The sequence below is a fragment of the Filicampus tigris genome, chromosome 2, assembly GCF_054856515.1.
Source record: "Filicampus tigris isolate MCC_2025a chromosome 2, RoL_Ftig_1.0, whole genome shotgun sequence".
Taxonomy (NCBI): domain Eukaryota; kingdom Metazoa; phylum Chordata; class Actinopteri; order Syngnathiformes; family Syngnathidae; genus Filicampus; species Filicampus tigris.
The window spans coordinates 18,576,815-18,591,617 of NC_141218.1; the positions used below are offsets into that span (position 1 = coordinate 18,576,815).

The window sequence follows — 14,803 nt, forward strand, 5'->3', positions numbered from 1 at the left end:
AATTTAGTTGAGTGTTGCAATGTCTCCCCCTCTTGATGAGTAATCAAATTACTGTACTGTACTTTGTAATGATGTGCATATATTTGCTACTTTTATTAAGCGTATGTTAGAGATGAATTTAAAAGTATTCATTTGTAAATTTGATGCTTATGATATTTTTGTATTGTAAAAAAAAACACCAACAACGATAAAAAACTTTTAATAGAAGTGTGTCAAGAGTAAAGGCAGAATTGAGTATACAGAAGAGTCTAAAAGTAGGGGGGCGGTACGCTTTGTAAATAATTATTCATGAGTGTCTTGACTGTGTTTGCCTAATTTAGGAAACTGCCAGGTAACAAGATTTACCAATTGGAATCAAGACTAATTGACCAAGGACCAATCACGGCTTCTGCCGATGAGGCTATGGCCAATCCGGGGCCTCGAGGTTTAATCGTAGTCTTTCCGCGCTCTTGCTGTCGTTGGGTAAAGGTGGACGTAAACTGGGTAAGCATACATTTTAAATTAAAGTAGTGATATAATTTTCCCGATTATTGTTAACTGGTTAGAAAGTTGGTTAAGTGACACTTATGAGTAATGTTGGCGTTGTGGCTATTGAGCTAATATACATTTGAAGCTGAAGTGGCAAAGAATTGTTGCCTGCAAGTGATGTCTTCCAGCAAAACCAAACGATGTACCGTACTGTATTTCAACTCCGGTTTTAGTAAAATGCTTTATGATACCTGTGCTCGTAATTTATAAACAATTGTAAATTCCTTGAGTAGCTTCAAGTCAAGTTATTCCACAAAATGGAAGACTTGCATCCCATAACCTTGGTCGAGCTCATTTCTGTTTCTCTCTTTGTGCTTTGTGTTAGCATTGATCAGCAAAACTGTCCAAAGTTATAACCAATGGAAATTCCACATTCTTTGTCAACCATGTCAAGTACCGACTTAGTTAGGTAAGCGTGATGATGGACGTACAAGGCTAAAAGACATCCCTTGTGTAACTGTATACCTACACTATTTACATTAATTTTAATATTTTGCATTCTTCTACCTCTACAGTTTAGATGATATGTCTGATTCAGATAGCGACTTTGAGCTCCCAGTAAAAACCACCAAGCGTAAAAAAAAGACCAAGCCGAGCCCACTGGTAAGTAAATGAATTCAAACCCTTGGTTCTCAGCAATTGTCAATCCTCATCCTGCCATAGTTAATACTGATTCAACAGTCGTCTTCAAATCTCTCAAATTTTCGTCTCTCTTTCATCACAAGCAACCCAAGAAGCCAAGGCGCAAAGATGCATTGAGAGCATCGCCCGACCTGACACGTAGCCCCATTTTCTCTACACCAGAAGCTTCTCAGGAGCGGGAGTCTTCCCAAGGCACAGCTGGGCAGGCCGTACTCGAGCCTGGTGAAAGAGCAGGGAACAGGGGTGACCACGCTATCAGTGCAAAAGATATCTACAATGCTGTCAGTTCAGGAAAGAGTGACCTAGTGGTGAGCAAATACTTCATCGTGACCAATGTTGTCATGTGCTACAGCACTATGAGATAGGAGAAGTTTTTGCTGTCAGCCTGGATGAAAATTCTCCATTCCAGAAATCTGGAAAGTTTGTGATTCCCCCAACTTCACCAAGATGGCCCACAACAACTATCATGCCCACAGCAACATACTAAAAAAAATATACCTTGACTTGTGAGTTTAAATGTTCTGTGACCACGCTCATAACCCATTTCAAATCATCTTCCACACTGAAATAAATGGAAATCTGTTCCAGCCATCCAAGGCCAACCGGCCAAAGAAATTGTACCATGCATTTATTTTAAGAAGAAAACTAGCACTCTACAGGCTTGTACTCTACAAAACATACAATAAGAACACAATTAAATAGAGTGTAAAATATTCAACACTTTGTAAGTCATGATTTCATTAGGGTAGCTATAAAGTGAAAATGTGTTGTAAATTTGACACATCTCTGTGAAGACAACACCACAGAATGGATTGTTTCAACTTTGGAGGTTCAACTGCATTGTTTTATACACCCGCACACATTATTCATAATCCAGTTATCTGGCTGCCTTTATCCTCCTCCATTTCTATAGACGGTGGTTGACGAATGGCTGGACTACTACAAGCAAAGGCGTGAGCAGGGACTGCTGGTGCTCATCAACTTCATCGTTCAGTGCTGTGGATGCAGAGGTCGGGGATTAGGGGGGAGGCCAGATGATGGGAAGTGGGGCGCTATGCGTCAACTGATAGCCAAGATATTGTTGAATAAAACTTAAAAGGGTCAACAAAGGCTATTTTGCATAGATATCCTGTAGGTACCTTATCAGAGGCAATACAGGCATTTTTTTCCCGCCAGGGGCAAGGTTGACTATTTCTTATTTTGTTTGCCCAGGAGTGGTTAGCAGAGAGATGCTTGACTCTATGCAAAATGCAGAAATCATCGCCACGCTAACCAGACAGTTTGATGAGGTAAGGGAATAAGAAACATTCTAGGCAAGTTTGTTGTTATTTTGTTTAAGTGGATATTGATATGTTAGGGGGGAAAAAAAGAATGGGATGAAAGCTATGTCTTTGCTATTCTTCCAGAGTTCAGCGAGCTACCCTTTGTCCAGAAAGAGCCCCTCGCTGAAGCGATTCCGAGCGGGCCTTTGCGAGTTTGCCCGCATCCTGGTGCGCTTGTGTCAAAATAGTCTCATTTATGATGATTACCTCTTCCCCTCCTTGTTGTCTTTCCTCACCGGGCTGTCTGACTCCCAAGTCAGAGCGTTCAGACACACCAGCACCCTGATAGGTGAGAACATCGCTTCTGGAACGACTCTCGCAAAAGATGCAGCATGTATCAACTTGCAACTTTTATACAGTAATATATAAGCATAATAATGGTGCCCGGATGAGTTCCCAATCGTCACTCAATTTCACCAGTCAATTCTTTGTATGATGATTATTATGTGGCGTGCAAGCTCAATGACCTCAAGTAAGATAGGTTGACTAAAGATGTGTCTTTGTTTCTTGTTAGCCATGAAGCTGATGTCAGGAATGGCGGAGGTGCTTGTGGCAGTGTCTCTTCAGCTGCAAACCATCCAGCGGCGGTACACCCTAGAGCAGGGCAAGGACATGGAGGATCAAGACTCTCAGCGACTGGAAGAGCTCAAGGCTTCCATTAGTGAGGTGACAACCACACACACACGCACACACTGGTCTGGTCCACTTTTACACCTGTTTCCAACAGTCATTCCATCTCTTATTGTGAGTACGCAATTTAGTGCCAGTTTTTTGGATCGTCATAAAAGATTGGTTTCTTAGTCCTGCTATTTGTGATCTTTGTAAGGGCTAAAAAAAATGGTGACTCCGGTTGAACACATTCGCATGTGTACTGTTTACGCTACTGTATGATTGCACCTTAGCTGCTGGAAAACAAGGAGGAGCTGTCGTCTATGATGAACGCCACCTTTCGGGGCATTTTTGTGCACCGCTACCGCGACCGTCTGGTCGAGCTCAGGGCCGCTTGCATGGAGGAGCTGGGCGTGTGGCTCAAAACGGACCCTGATAGCTTCCTCAATGATGGCTCTCTCAAATATCTGGGCTGGATGATGAACGACAAGGTGAGCCTTATAGTCACTTTCACTTTCTTTTTTTGAAAGACTAAATGACTAAAATGAGTTTTCTTTTGGATACAAGGAAACAAAAATTAAGACATTATAGGAGCCTGAATGAATTTGGAAATGTTTAAACAACAACAAAAATGATCTCTGCAATAATATGTTCTATGTGCTCCCACGAGTCTAAACACGGTATTATGATTAATATTATGTTTGTCGTATAAGAATTAAGACTGAAAATGACGTCAAAGTGCTTTCGGGCTAACGTTGCGGACGTCACATGACCAAACCCAAGAAGCAGGTGAGCCATGACGTTGCCAATGTGATTTGACCGTAGTGGGCAATACTGAACAAAATGTCTGCACCCTCATATTGATGAAATTGGATGGATAAATCTGCTTATTTCTTATTGCACCATTTCAACAATCAAAATAACATGTTTCTATGGAAGAGGATTAGGGAAAAAATAGGTTGGCAAGATTCTCACTTTATCCTCAGAATTCTGACTTAAAAGTGAGAGTTCTGACTTTATTCTCAGGATTCTGAGAATAAAGTCAGAATTCTCAACTTTTCAGAATTCCCACTTTAAAGTCAGAATTCTGAGAATAAAATCAGAATTGTGACTTTAAAGTGAGAATTCTCACTTTAAAGTTGGAATCTAATGTCAGAATTCTGAGCATAAAGTCAGGATTCTGACTTTAAAGTCGGAATTCTGACATTAAAGTCAGAATTCTGAGAATAAAGTCAGAATTCAGAAATAAAAGTGAGAATCTTACCAACCTTATTTTTTTCCCCCCACTGTCCCTAATCCTCTTCCGTATGTTTCGATTAGTGGAGGCAAGTAGAATTTATTATTGCAAAGAAATGTTTGCCTTGAGTTCCCTCTTTAAGCCTTAATAGAGTGCTCTTGTTTGGAGTTTCTTAAAGTAAACCCTAGTTATTCTCTTCTGTCTGTTGTCCTGCAGAAAAGTGTGGTGCGTCTGCAGTGTGTGCGAAGCCTACAGCGTCTCTATGAGGAGAAGGGGTTTATTGGCCACCTGGAACTTTTCACCAGAAGATTTAAAGTGAGATGTCCCTCTGGATTGACTAGCTGTTTGCTTGGCATATGTTTGTTTTTTTATCTACGATTTATTTTATTCATACTGCATACATTTTTTAAGACCCTATGTCTTGTTATAATCTCCTCCTGCCGGGCTTCAAATCAGGGGTGAATTAATGTTAATGCTGTAATTAAGTCAATTATCCACTTTAACTGTGGTTTGCCAGGTAAATGCAGTTCGTGTGTCTGTGTGTGTGTAGAAGAGGATGCTCAACATGGTGATGGACAAGGACTATGAGGTTGCTGTGGAAGTGGTCAAGCTGTTGCTGCAAATCCATCAGTGAGTGGCACATTGAGAGGGTGTTGTTGATAAAAATGACAAAAGTTTGAAATTACACATTACGTGTGTCTTCTTAAAAGGAAAAAAAAAGGCCAGTACACCTGACAGGAGTCCAACTTCAACTGAACTTGATTTGTGTGCATGTACAGGGGCACGGATGAAGGCCTGCAGGAGGAGGACTGTGCTCAAATCTATCCTCTAGTTTACGCTGCAAATCGCAGTTTGGCGTCCACGGCCGGCTTGTTCCTATATATGAAGTACTTTTTTCCCCCTCATTTAATTCCTTTTATATTAATGTGCAAAAGCCACAGTAAGATCTGTTTTAACAATGTAAATTTTATTTTTTCCCCAGAAGTGGTTGATGTTGTTTGTGTTGCATGTTTGTCGTAGGCTGAAAAGTACAATTGACAGTGAGAACGAGAGGGGCACCAATTCTGCCTTTTTCCAAGTCCTCATCGCCTTTTACATCCAGAGTGAGGTAGCTTCCTTTCCTCTTTGTTTCTCTTTGTTTATTTTTCAGACTTTTTTTTTTTTATCCTTTAGTTTAACAAGAAAACTGTATCGGATGAATACATTTCCTTGACCTACTCCTATTTTCCACTTGTGGACAGTTCCACGAGCATGGAACTTACCTGGTGGACAGCCTGTGGAATGCTGCAGGTTCCGAATTAAAAGACTGGGAGTGCATGACAAATCTTTTGCTACAGGAAGATGGTGAGGAATTAAAATCACACACACTCACAAACAGCCCAAATTTGTGCTCCGGTCCACTTTTGAGAGATCACCTCAGTACACATGAAAACAACAACAAAAAAGATTTTTTTTTTTTTTTCTCGAGCTTCTAAACCATCGGCTCTTGTGTGGTCAGGTTTGATGAACGAGGAGGAGGACGCACTCATCGAATTGATGACATGTGCGATCCAACGGGCAGCACAGGCGACCCCACCCGTTGGGAGAATCTCGGTCAAGAAGGTGGGGACCTCGTGTGGAAAGACATACCATTTGTCATTTGCTATTACATCTGCGACGCCGCAAAGCCGTTCATGTGCTATCTACTTTTCGGAATGCAGCAAAATGGGTTGCCAGCGGTCATGAAAGCTAATTGCAAATAAATAGTTTAAGTGTGCAACAGTTGAACTCCGTTCAATCACGTTTCCAGTGTGCAGCAGGCGCAAGACAAGTCTTCCCTCACCGCATCAATCTACTCGAAGCTAGTTATGCGAAGACTTTTTGTCAAAATTGATTTGTGTTCATCTGTTCCAACTAAGGACCTGAGTGCAAAGCAAAAGAAGACCCGGGAACAAGACAGGCAGCGTATCACGGCACATTTCATCCCTTTAATGACACAGCTGCTGGCCAAGGTAACAGTCGCGGTTACTTTGTCGAGCCCAAAACAAACGTGGGATATTATGTTGTGCATTTTCCTCAAGCTGCGGCTCATTTGCCATTCGAGATTGAACATTTATATGTGTGTTTGCTCCCTCTGCGCAGTACTCGGCAGACACAGGGAAAGTAAGGCTCCTCCTCCAAGCGCCGCTCTACTTCGACCTGGACATGTACAGCAGCGCACAGTGGATGGAGAAGGTGTCCCATTTTCCTACTAGCAACTAACGAAAGCTCCTAACCTAACTGTGTTACCCGAAGAGCCGTGGCTTTTGTGCCAGTTTTTCTTTCGTTACATCACCTTGAATTGTTGCGCCTCTCCTAGGCTACACTTACATGAAAGCTCTCTAGTAAAACACCTTTTTTCTTTTACATTGGACCTGCGATTTATTCTTCTCCTTTCTCAGCTTTTTTTTCTCACATTTGTATGTTGATCGTGAACAGCATCTGGACCAGCTGCTGCATCAAATATGCCTGATTGTAGAGAAGCACACTGATAACGCCGTGTTGGACGCGTGCAGCAAACTGGTTGACATGCTCTGCTCCGACAGCCACTCCTCCTCCCGCTCTCACCTGGCGTTTAGTCAGCTGTTTGACAGCCTGACTGAGCACTTCAACTCCTATTACAGTGACCTGATGCAGGTTGGACAGACTACACTTTCATTCGATGCATTTATTGTTTGTGGTTGCACAATAGAAAAGTGGCTAATTCTGAACCACTCCCAAGGCTGCAAGTCAAAGTTAAATATTGTCTTTATTGAAGGAATTTTGAAAATGTTTTTGAATGAGGTGTACTACACCACCACAGGATCGGAGGAAGGTCAGCATAGGGCAAGGGAGCTCTTTTAGTCTCACATTAACCTGCATTACTGTCTGCTGTTAATGTGTACTTACTTGAGGTGATGAAATTTGCAGCGCCCTTGTCTCTTGTCTTGTCTGTCGCTTGCATTTGTGTTTGGACCCAGGCCCCAACTGACGATGATGTTTTCAGTGCTGCCATGGCCTTGAAAAGGATCGCAGCCTTAGTCAGGTATGGATCACACTAGAGTATTTACTTATAACAGCTAGCCATTTAAGAAAGCATGGTGGGGAGTGTGGGGGGTCTAAATATAATCCCGCACAATTATGTTTGTTTCAGTGCCAAAAACCTGTCAGGTGAAAGGCTGTTTGATTCCTGCATGGACCTTCTTCAAAGCCGGATGAAGTCCAGACATCTTGACGAGGAAGTCTGTGATGAGTTCTTCTCACAGTGTTGTGTCATAATGAAAACAGTAAATATCAAAAGTGTCCGTTGGCTTTGTTTTAGCTCGTGGTGGCAGCTTTGAGGTGCTCAGCCTTTCACCTGATGTGGGCCAAAGTAAATCTGCCCTCTCTTCCAACCCAGGTGCTCGAGTGACAACGAAGCATTTTTCAGAATATTCTTACCATTTGACTTTACGAATGCTTCCTGTTATCTGTCTCAGGTGGAAGTGAAACGCCTGAAGAAGGAGGTGCACTCCTTCTGCCAAATCTGCCAAGTGTGCCTGTCTCTTGGCCAAGCTGAGATCAGGGATCAGGTCTGAGCATCAGCACCGCCACTATTTTGACATAACATGTGTACAAGTTAAGTACAGTGAATGAGTACAATTCTTCAAATGGACTGTCTTTGCTCCCCCCACAATAGGCATTTGAGTTGCTGTGTGACCTCCTGGTGCTTTACAGTGCCAATTCTGTCCGCTCTCAACCCGCCCTTCAAAACTTGTACTACCTGCCGTCTCACTCCTTGCGTCTACAGATGGCAGCTTTCCTTCTGGACTACATCTTCTCGGACGAAAGCGAGTTCGAAGGTATTTCAGAGTTGTATGTCGCCCAAATTGTGTCCAAATGTCTCCAATCTCTGTCACATTCAGGTAGCCTAGTGTTTGCCTCAGAAACAAGAAGCTTTACTTGATTGTTTTTAGTCATTTATGGAAAATGAGAAGACTCTAATAGACCCGTACTTCAATTACAGTGGTCAACGGCAAATTCTAATCAGAAATGGTTTTATGTGTGATAAAGGAAGGAAGTGATTAACATTATCCACAGTCAATGTCAAAATATTCTCAAATTTAAATTGCTATTTAACCACATGGTCTGGAAGGTTCTGTCCCTTTCTTTCTACCATTTTTGTTGGCGTACTAGTTTTACCACTGGTGGTATTGTTTCATTTTTTTATGGAATAATACAAGATTTGGACATCTTAGTCGCAAAATTGTTTTTCTATTATTGTTTAAGACAAGCAATGCATAGGCTATAATTTGGAACCAGATCCTGTAAGCAACGCCAAAGAAGCTTGTTGGAATAATATTGGCGTGAGAGGGGGTTGGGATTCAATAAGAATTTTGTCTTCCAACTCGTTTTCAGGCAATATTCTTTATCTCTTTTGTATGTGAAACACTTTCTTATCAATTACAATATGAAATAACCTACCAGTATGTAATTGTTTATCTCTTTGTTTACTATTGGAAAATGCTATTGCCTGAAATAAATGCTAACATTACGATACAGTGTGTTCCCAAATGTATTTTTGCGCTGATTTAAAAAATGTCTTTAACTTTTTTTGGCACAACAGATTTTTGAGATATTTTCGTTTTTTTTTTAAGTTTGACCTATAAGAGCTTGCGCAATACATATTTTGACATGTATTGTAATTCATAGCTATAACATTTCAGAACGAAAATCCACCTATTGCTGAACCCAACCCTTGATTCATAAATATTACTAAATATGACTATATTACACAGTATATTATATAGAGAAAAAAACATGAGCAGGTTCGGAATCAGCACTTAAAAAAAATCATCTACAAAAGTTTACCTGCATCTCTGATTAAAAAAAAGTTGTTGACCAGTGTGGACCAGTTCTTTCCACTTTGAAAGATAATTTGAACATAAATGCCACATCTCAAATAGACACAAATTTATTTTAGCCCTCAGGAAAAAAATTACAGATGTCTGTAATTACCTCTTTGATTTGGTGGTATTTTTGGTTTGTCTGAACCTTTTTCCTCCTTTCACACCTACTCCACTGTGGCTTGTTTTTCATCAACAGAACAGCAGGAGGAGGAGATCAAAAAACTTCACAAGAAGCGCAACCAGCTTGCCGGCTACTGTAAGTTGGTCATCTTCGGCGTGATGGACCTCACCGCTGCCACAACCGTCTTCAAGTACTACGACAAGGTACAACTCCAAAAAACATCCTTCATTGGCCGTGCGGTAAATATGCAGAGTTGTTCAAATCTGATGAGACAATGTTAATCTGAAGATCTCTGAAAAGAAGCCACGCAGAATCTACCGAGGATGCTTCATAGGATTGGGTTTTTGTTTTTGATGAATCCACCTGTAATTGTCATGATGGCATGTTTCTTCCAAAATAATGTTTGTGCTGTTAAGAATCAGCACTTTGACGATGTCACAAAGCTATTATAATAATAAATGTTAAATAAAAAATAAATCATTTTATCCTTCATAAGAAAAAAATAATACAAGGTGGCAGTAATTGGCTTTACTAGATTCATCCATTTTCAATAAGCTTAACATTTTCATTATGGTAGGAGAGAGCTAATAGACCGAAATGTTCAAATTCTTTGGTGCCAAATGTTTAAGGCCTTGGAGGAGGACGGCGCTCTACTGACTGCTCTTGTTTTTGTTTCTTAAGTAGTTTCTGTTTTTCCTGTTTTTTCCCACAGAATTTTAAGGACTTTGGTGACATCATCAAAGATACCATAACGCAAACAAAGCTCATCAATCCTGTACTGAGCGCCCGGACTCTCTGCCTCAGTATGCAGCAGGTATCCCATGCATGTATGCTCATGCAGCAGTTTCGGTTAGCAGCAGGGGTGCAACAAAAAAACAGAAAACTGTTTTTTGATTTAAAAGGCGCAAGTGCATCGAATTGAACCGAATCGTATCGCTTCACTTTGAAATATATCGAGATACATATCGAATCATCTTTTTTTGGAGAGCTGTATCTCAGAAGGAATTGGCACATTTACAGTACTGATAAATTCATTCCAATGTGTGTAATACAACAACTAAATAGTCATTGGATCATACACTATCGAACTGAGCCATACTATATCGAATCGAATCGTAATCTCACTGAGTCGAACCGAATCGAATCGTGCCACTTTCAGATCGAGCTGTATTTGAATTGTTTCGCACGTAACTTATCGAATCGTCTTTTTTGGAGAGATGCACACCTTAGAATGTTCCTAAAGATACTCACGGTGCACCAATTATTACATGTTAAAAATAATATTGAATGGTTCAGAGAAAGGGCTGAACAATTAAGAAAATTCAAATGGACATTGCAATTTTTGTAGAATGCAATTTTGGGGTAGGAAAAATATGCTTTGTTTTAGTTGGTTGGTAGGCTTTATTTTTTTTATATACTTTTTTAAATGTATTTTAGTGTCTGGATACGTTTATTGATCAAGTGCCGTCCACCTGTTTACATATCATTGTATAATGAAACATGAAAAGATGAAGTGATATGTGCAAGATATGTGATTTGTGATCACTGATTTATGCTTTCTCACGTCGGATCAAAAGCTGGAAAAGAATTGTTTTCAAGGATCAGAGAAAGCTATTAGAACAGTCTTTGAATCAAAATATACTTTTATTTTATTTATTTGTTATTTTATTTTTTTAATTAATCGCGATTAATTATGGAACATTTTGCGATTAATTATTTTTTTTAAATTAATCGTTTGACAGCACTAATAATATATATATATATATATATACACGCACACACACACACACACACACACACACACACACACGACAATAAAAGAGGAGCTGTTGGGAAAAGTCAGCATCAGGAATTCCAGTACACACTGGCGGCATCCTGCCTCTGTCAGAGCTTCCATACTACCGGTGAAAAATTTTGCAGGCAGTGTGAAATCAGCTACTGACTATAAAACCAATTTCAAAGTATGTTTAAATCACGTATGACAACACTTTTGCATTGACAATTGATCAATCCCTTGATGATTGCCCATAAATGTTTATCCAGCTGTTCACAGAGATGCTGACAGAGGGGAGCAGTAGGAAGGATACTGACGAGATCACAGATTTGGCCAGGAAGCTCGCCATGACTTTTGACAATAACCTTCAAAATATTCGCAAAGCACTGGTAGCACTGCACATGTGAGTAACACACACGCGCACAAAACAACAAACAGCATTGCCATAAACCTGGTGATAGGTGCGAGTTCACATGGTTGGTGGTGTTTGTTATTTGCGCCATCAGGGACGGCATACGTTTTGCCTTCCAGGCACGTCAAGAAGGCGAAGAGCAGCACCCTAATGTGGCCTTCTTGGAGATTCTCAGCGTGTTCAGTTTTAAACTGCTGCCACAGGACAAGGACCTGCTGTGAGCTCTCATCCTCACACGCATGACCACGCCACACTCAGTGTGGATTGCATGTGTGCTCAGATGTATTAAATACTGTTTTAGGAAGGAAAAACGCTTTTTAAAGAAATGCTATTGTAAAATACAAATATTGAATTTGGTCTTTGTAGGGCTAAATGATAAATTGATTTACTCGAATTATTTGATTGCATCCACATCTACAAACGTTTTACACAAACTGCAGTCGGCCACAACTCATGCCCAGTCCCTCAACACCTAACCAGAGCTAACAGCCATCGCCATTTGCTGACACACACTCAAAATCGGTGGTCATCCAATTACTTGATTAATTGGTAGGATGCTTGATACTAATAATATTCAGTTGCTGCAGACCTAGATCTTTATCCCCTTTCAGGGTAGCGTTCCTGGAATCTCAGTGTCCCGCTGCTGCCCTCTCCTGGCAACCAGTCAGCATGTATCAGCACTCCTTGAAAGGCAGGCCTGCCAAGTTGCGGGAGGAAGTTGAAGCCGTCAGTCCACAAAGCATCGCTGTCGCCAAACGTCAGAAGACCAGTGCTCAAGGTTGGAAAACAATCATATTGATACTGTTTATTTGACATTCATTTTTCATTTGAAAACTGCTTTTAGAATTGCTTCAAAGCTGAACCATTCTGGCAGAAAAGCATGCAAATGGGTTTCCACACAGGTGCATGCAAACACTGAATGACTTTATTTTGAAAGTGTCAATGGTAGTTTCATAGCCCACAACAGTAAATCTGGCTGCGGTTTCACATCAACCTGACATTTTAGTTTAGTTTATAGTCATTTAAAGTGCTTCAATTTTGTGATTGGGTCTAAAAATGTAGAATCTCAACGCCGCAAGTACTGTAATGGCACGGGGCGTTTATTGACTGAACTGCAGATGGGGGAGCCACCCACTGCGGTGGATGCTTCTCTTTGTACAAACACATTTTTGGATGAATCGGCAAATGTACAATAAAAGCTTGAAAATGTATCATTGAAATTGCTTGAAAAGACTGATGAACAAAGACACACAGGTGGGTAAGGCTCTCACTTGTGCCTCATTTAGGTTCTGTGGCCAGCTCCAAGAAAGAATTCTGGTCGGATAGCAGCAGTATCCACAGTGGGCTGCCCACCCCAGTCCTCACCTCCACTACCCTCAAGCAACCTCACAAGAAGGTTGGGCCCAGGGAAGACGTCGTCATGCAATCCGATGTTGGCAGCGGTTTAACTGAACAGGAGTTTGAGGATGATTTCTTCTTGGGGTGCGTGTTTTTTTGTTTATTTAAATCTCATGATTGTTTCTTGAATAGTAGCCACATGCCAGAGCCTGGCCACAACAGCTACTTTGTGTTAGGAATTTCTAATTCTACAAATAGCCTGCCACCAAGGCCTGATTTCACATATCGCTGGCGTCGGGCCAAAACCTCATGAGTCATATTTTGGTGAATTTCATATTTTAAAAAAAAAATCTATACTGCTGGCGAGTGCACACACGTGGGTGTTACTTTTCTGTATTATTGACCAGTCTAAAGTGTTGAAAATGGCTTGCTCTACTTCGCGATGCAATGCTAATGGTTGAACAAACTTGCCATTTTTGGGGTCTCCTAAAAAGTTACTATTTAGGAGGTACAAGGTTTTGGTCCAACGCCAGCGATATGTACCCAGTAATGGGTCTAAATAAGGTCCATCAATATCTAAAACACTTGGAAAAATACGTTATCAAAAGCACCACTGATTAGCAGGCAGTACGACCAAATGGCTAAAAGCTAATTTTAGCCAATTTGAGACCTGGAAAAAAGACATGTTCCAGAAAAGACTCAATAGCAAAGGAAAATGGGGAAGAAGGGGATACATGTCTAGACTTGGGTGGAGAACCTTTTTTCCAGTCAGGGGCCATTTCATTCTTTTTATAAACTTAGAAGGTAAAATTCATTTATGAAACATTGTGATTAATAAAGGTATGATGTACAGTGGGCATCAAGGGGTTATATGTGTTTATTTACAACAGTTCTTATCAGGTTTTGCTTGTTTTTAGAATTGTATTGTAGTCCGGGTTAAATCTTCTGACTGGTTGCTTATGGCCCCCAGTCGTGGCTCCCCAGTCCGTACCTCTGGTGTTGACTGATAGTAGACTCAAGTTAGCTGACAAAACAGTAGTGGAAAAACAAAAATGGCTCACATGGATCTTGGTGTTCATTTGAGACTGACCCACGCTTTTCAGATCCGAGATGGCAGACCTGATGCCCACCAAGAGATTGACCTCCGCCGTAGATCAGAAAGAACTAAACACCCAGCTCACCTTGTAAGGCGATTTGGGAAATCTTAAGTATTGTGTCGCGCCACAATTATTACATCTGCATATTTTCTTGTGTCTGCAGACTTTCGCTGATCGAGGACGAGGATTACTTGATAGAGCAGGAGGAAGCCGAGTCTGACGAATACGAAAGTGATTCTTCATTGATGGCAGTAAAACAAAACAATATCAATTAGTTGCCATATACTGTGTGACAATGTGACTTGAATTATCCTCGCTTTTTTGTTTTGTTGTTGTTGTTTTGCTCCATGCAGCCTTCCCCCTGTTAAGAAAGTATCCTTTGTAATGTTTGAAGAAACACAAGACCACAATGAATTTTTGATAACGTGTGTACTTTGTATGTTATAAGTTAAGACGTGTTCCTAAATGATTTTGGCCATGAATTGCCATAGCATTGACAAGCAGAATGAAATGGATAAGAGAAAAAAATCCTAATGTTATTGATTTGATACTGTAGGAAAAATGTTCAAAAGATGTTATATTTTGATCCCTGCTGCTGTGAGTTTTTTATTTGGCAGAGGATGCGTGCCATTTCTTGCTAATTTAATCATATGCGTTTCAAAAAGTTTAGTTATTCAAATGAATTGAAGATGTTTGTCGTGCATGTATAAAAACAAACCATGTTCAAACTATTAAACAGATGACATGAAATAATATTTTTCAGCACATGGATGTTTGATATGAATGTACAAATAAAATGTGTTGCATGAGGAAATGAGGCATATTTGAAATTTGCAG

General features: G+C 40.5%; 1 protein-coding gene across 2 annotated transcripts; it reads left to right on the forward strand.

Annotated features, from left to right (window-relative positions):
• Positions 1–342: 342 nt before the first annotated feature.
• Positions 343–14,783, forward strand: stag3 (STAG3 cohesin complex component). 2 transcript variants are annotated; one of them, XM_086024299.1, is made up of 31 exons: positions 343–483; positions 854–937; positions 1,044–1,131; positions 1,254–1,478; positions 2,084–2,180; positions 2,383–2,459; positions 2,577–2,781; positions 3,007–3,158; positions 3,395–3,592; positions 4,555–4,653; positions 4,889–4,968; positions 5,118–5,225; positions 5,359–5,446; positions 5,580–5,682; positions 5,837–5,940; positions 6,237–6,329; positions 6,460–6,552; positions 6,796–6,993; positions 7,317–7,381; positions 7,490–7,577; positions 7,658–7,735; positions 7,815–7,907; positions 8,015–8,177; positions 9,421–9,548; positions 10,058–10,159; positions 11,389–11,522; positions 11,626–11,748; positions 12,143–12,309; positions 12,818–13,013; positions 13,973–14,053; positions 14,130–14,783. In XM_086024299.1, exons 2-31 carry the CDS (start codon positions 888–890, stop codon positions 14,239–14,241), a joined length of 3,588 nt encoding a protein of 1,195 aa, XP_085880425.1. In that variant the 5' UTR covers positions 343–483; positions 854–887; the 3' UTR covers positions 14,242–14,783. The 2 variants fall into 2 exon arrangements, with proteins under 2 accessions (XP_085880425.1, XP_085880426.1); XM_086024300.1 differs by lacking the exon at positions 854–937 and having other exon boundaries at positions 354–483.
• Positions 14,784–14,803: the final 20 nt, after the last annotated feature.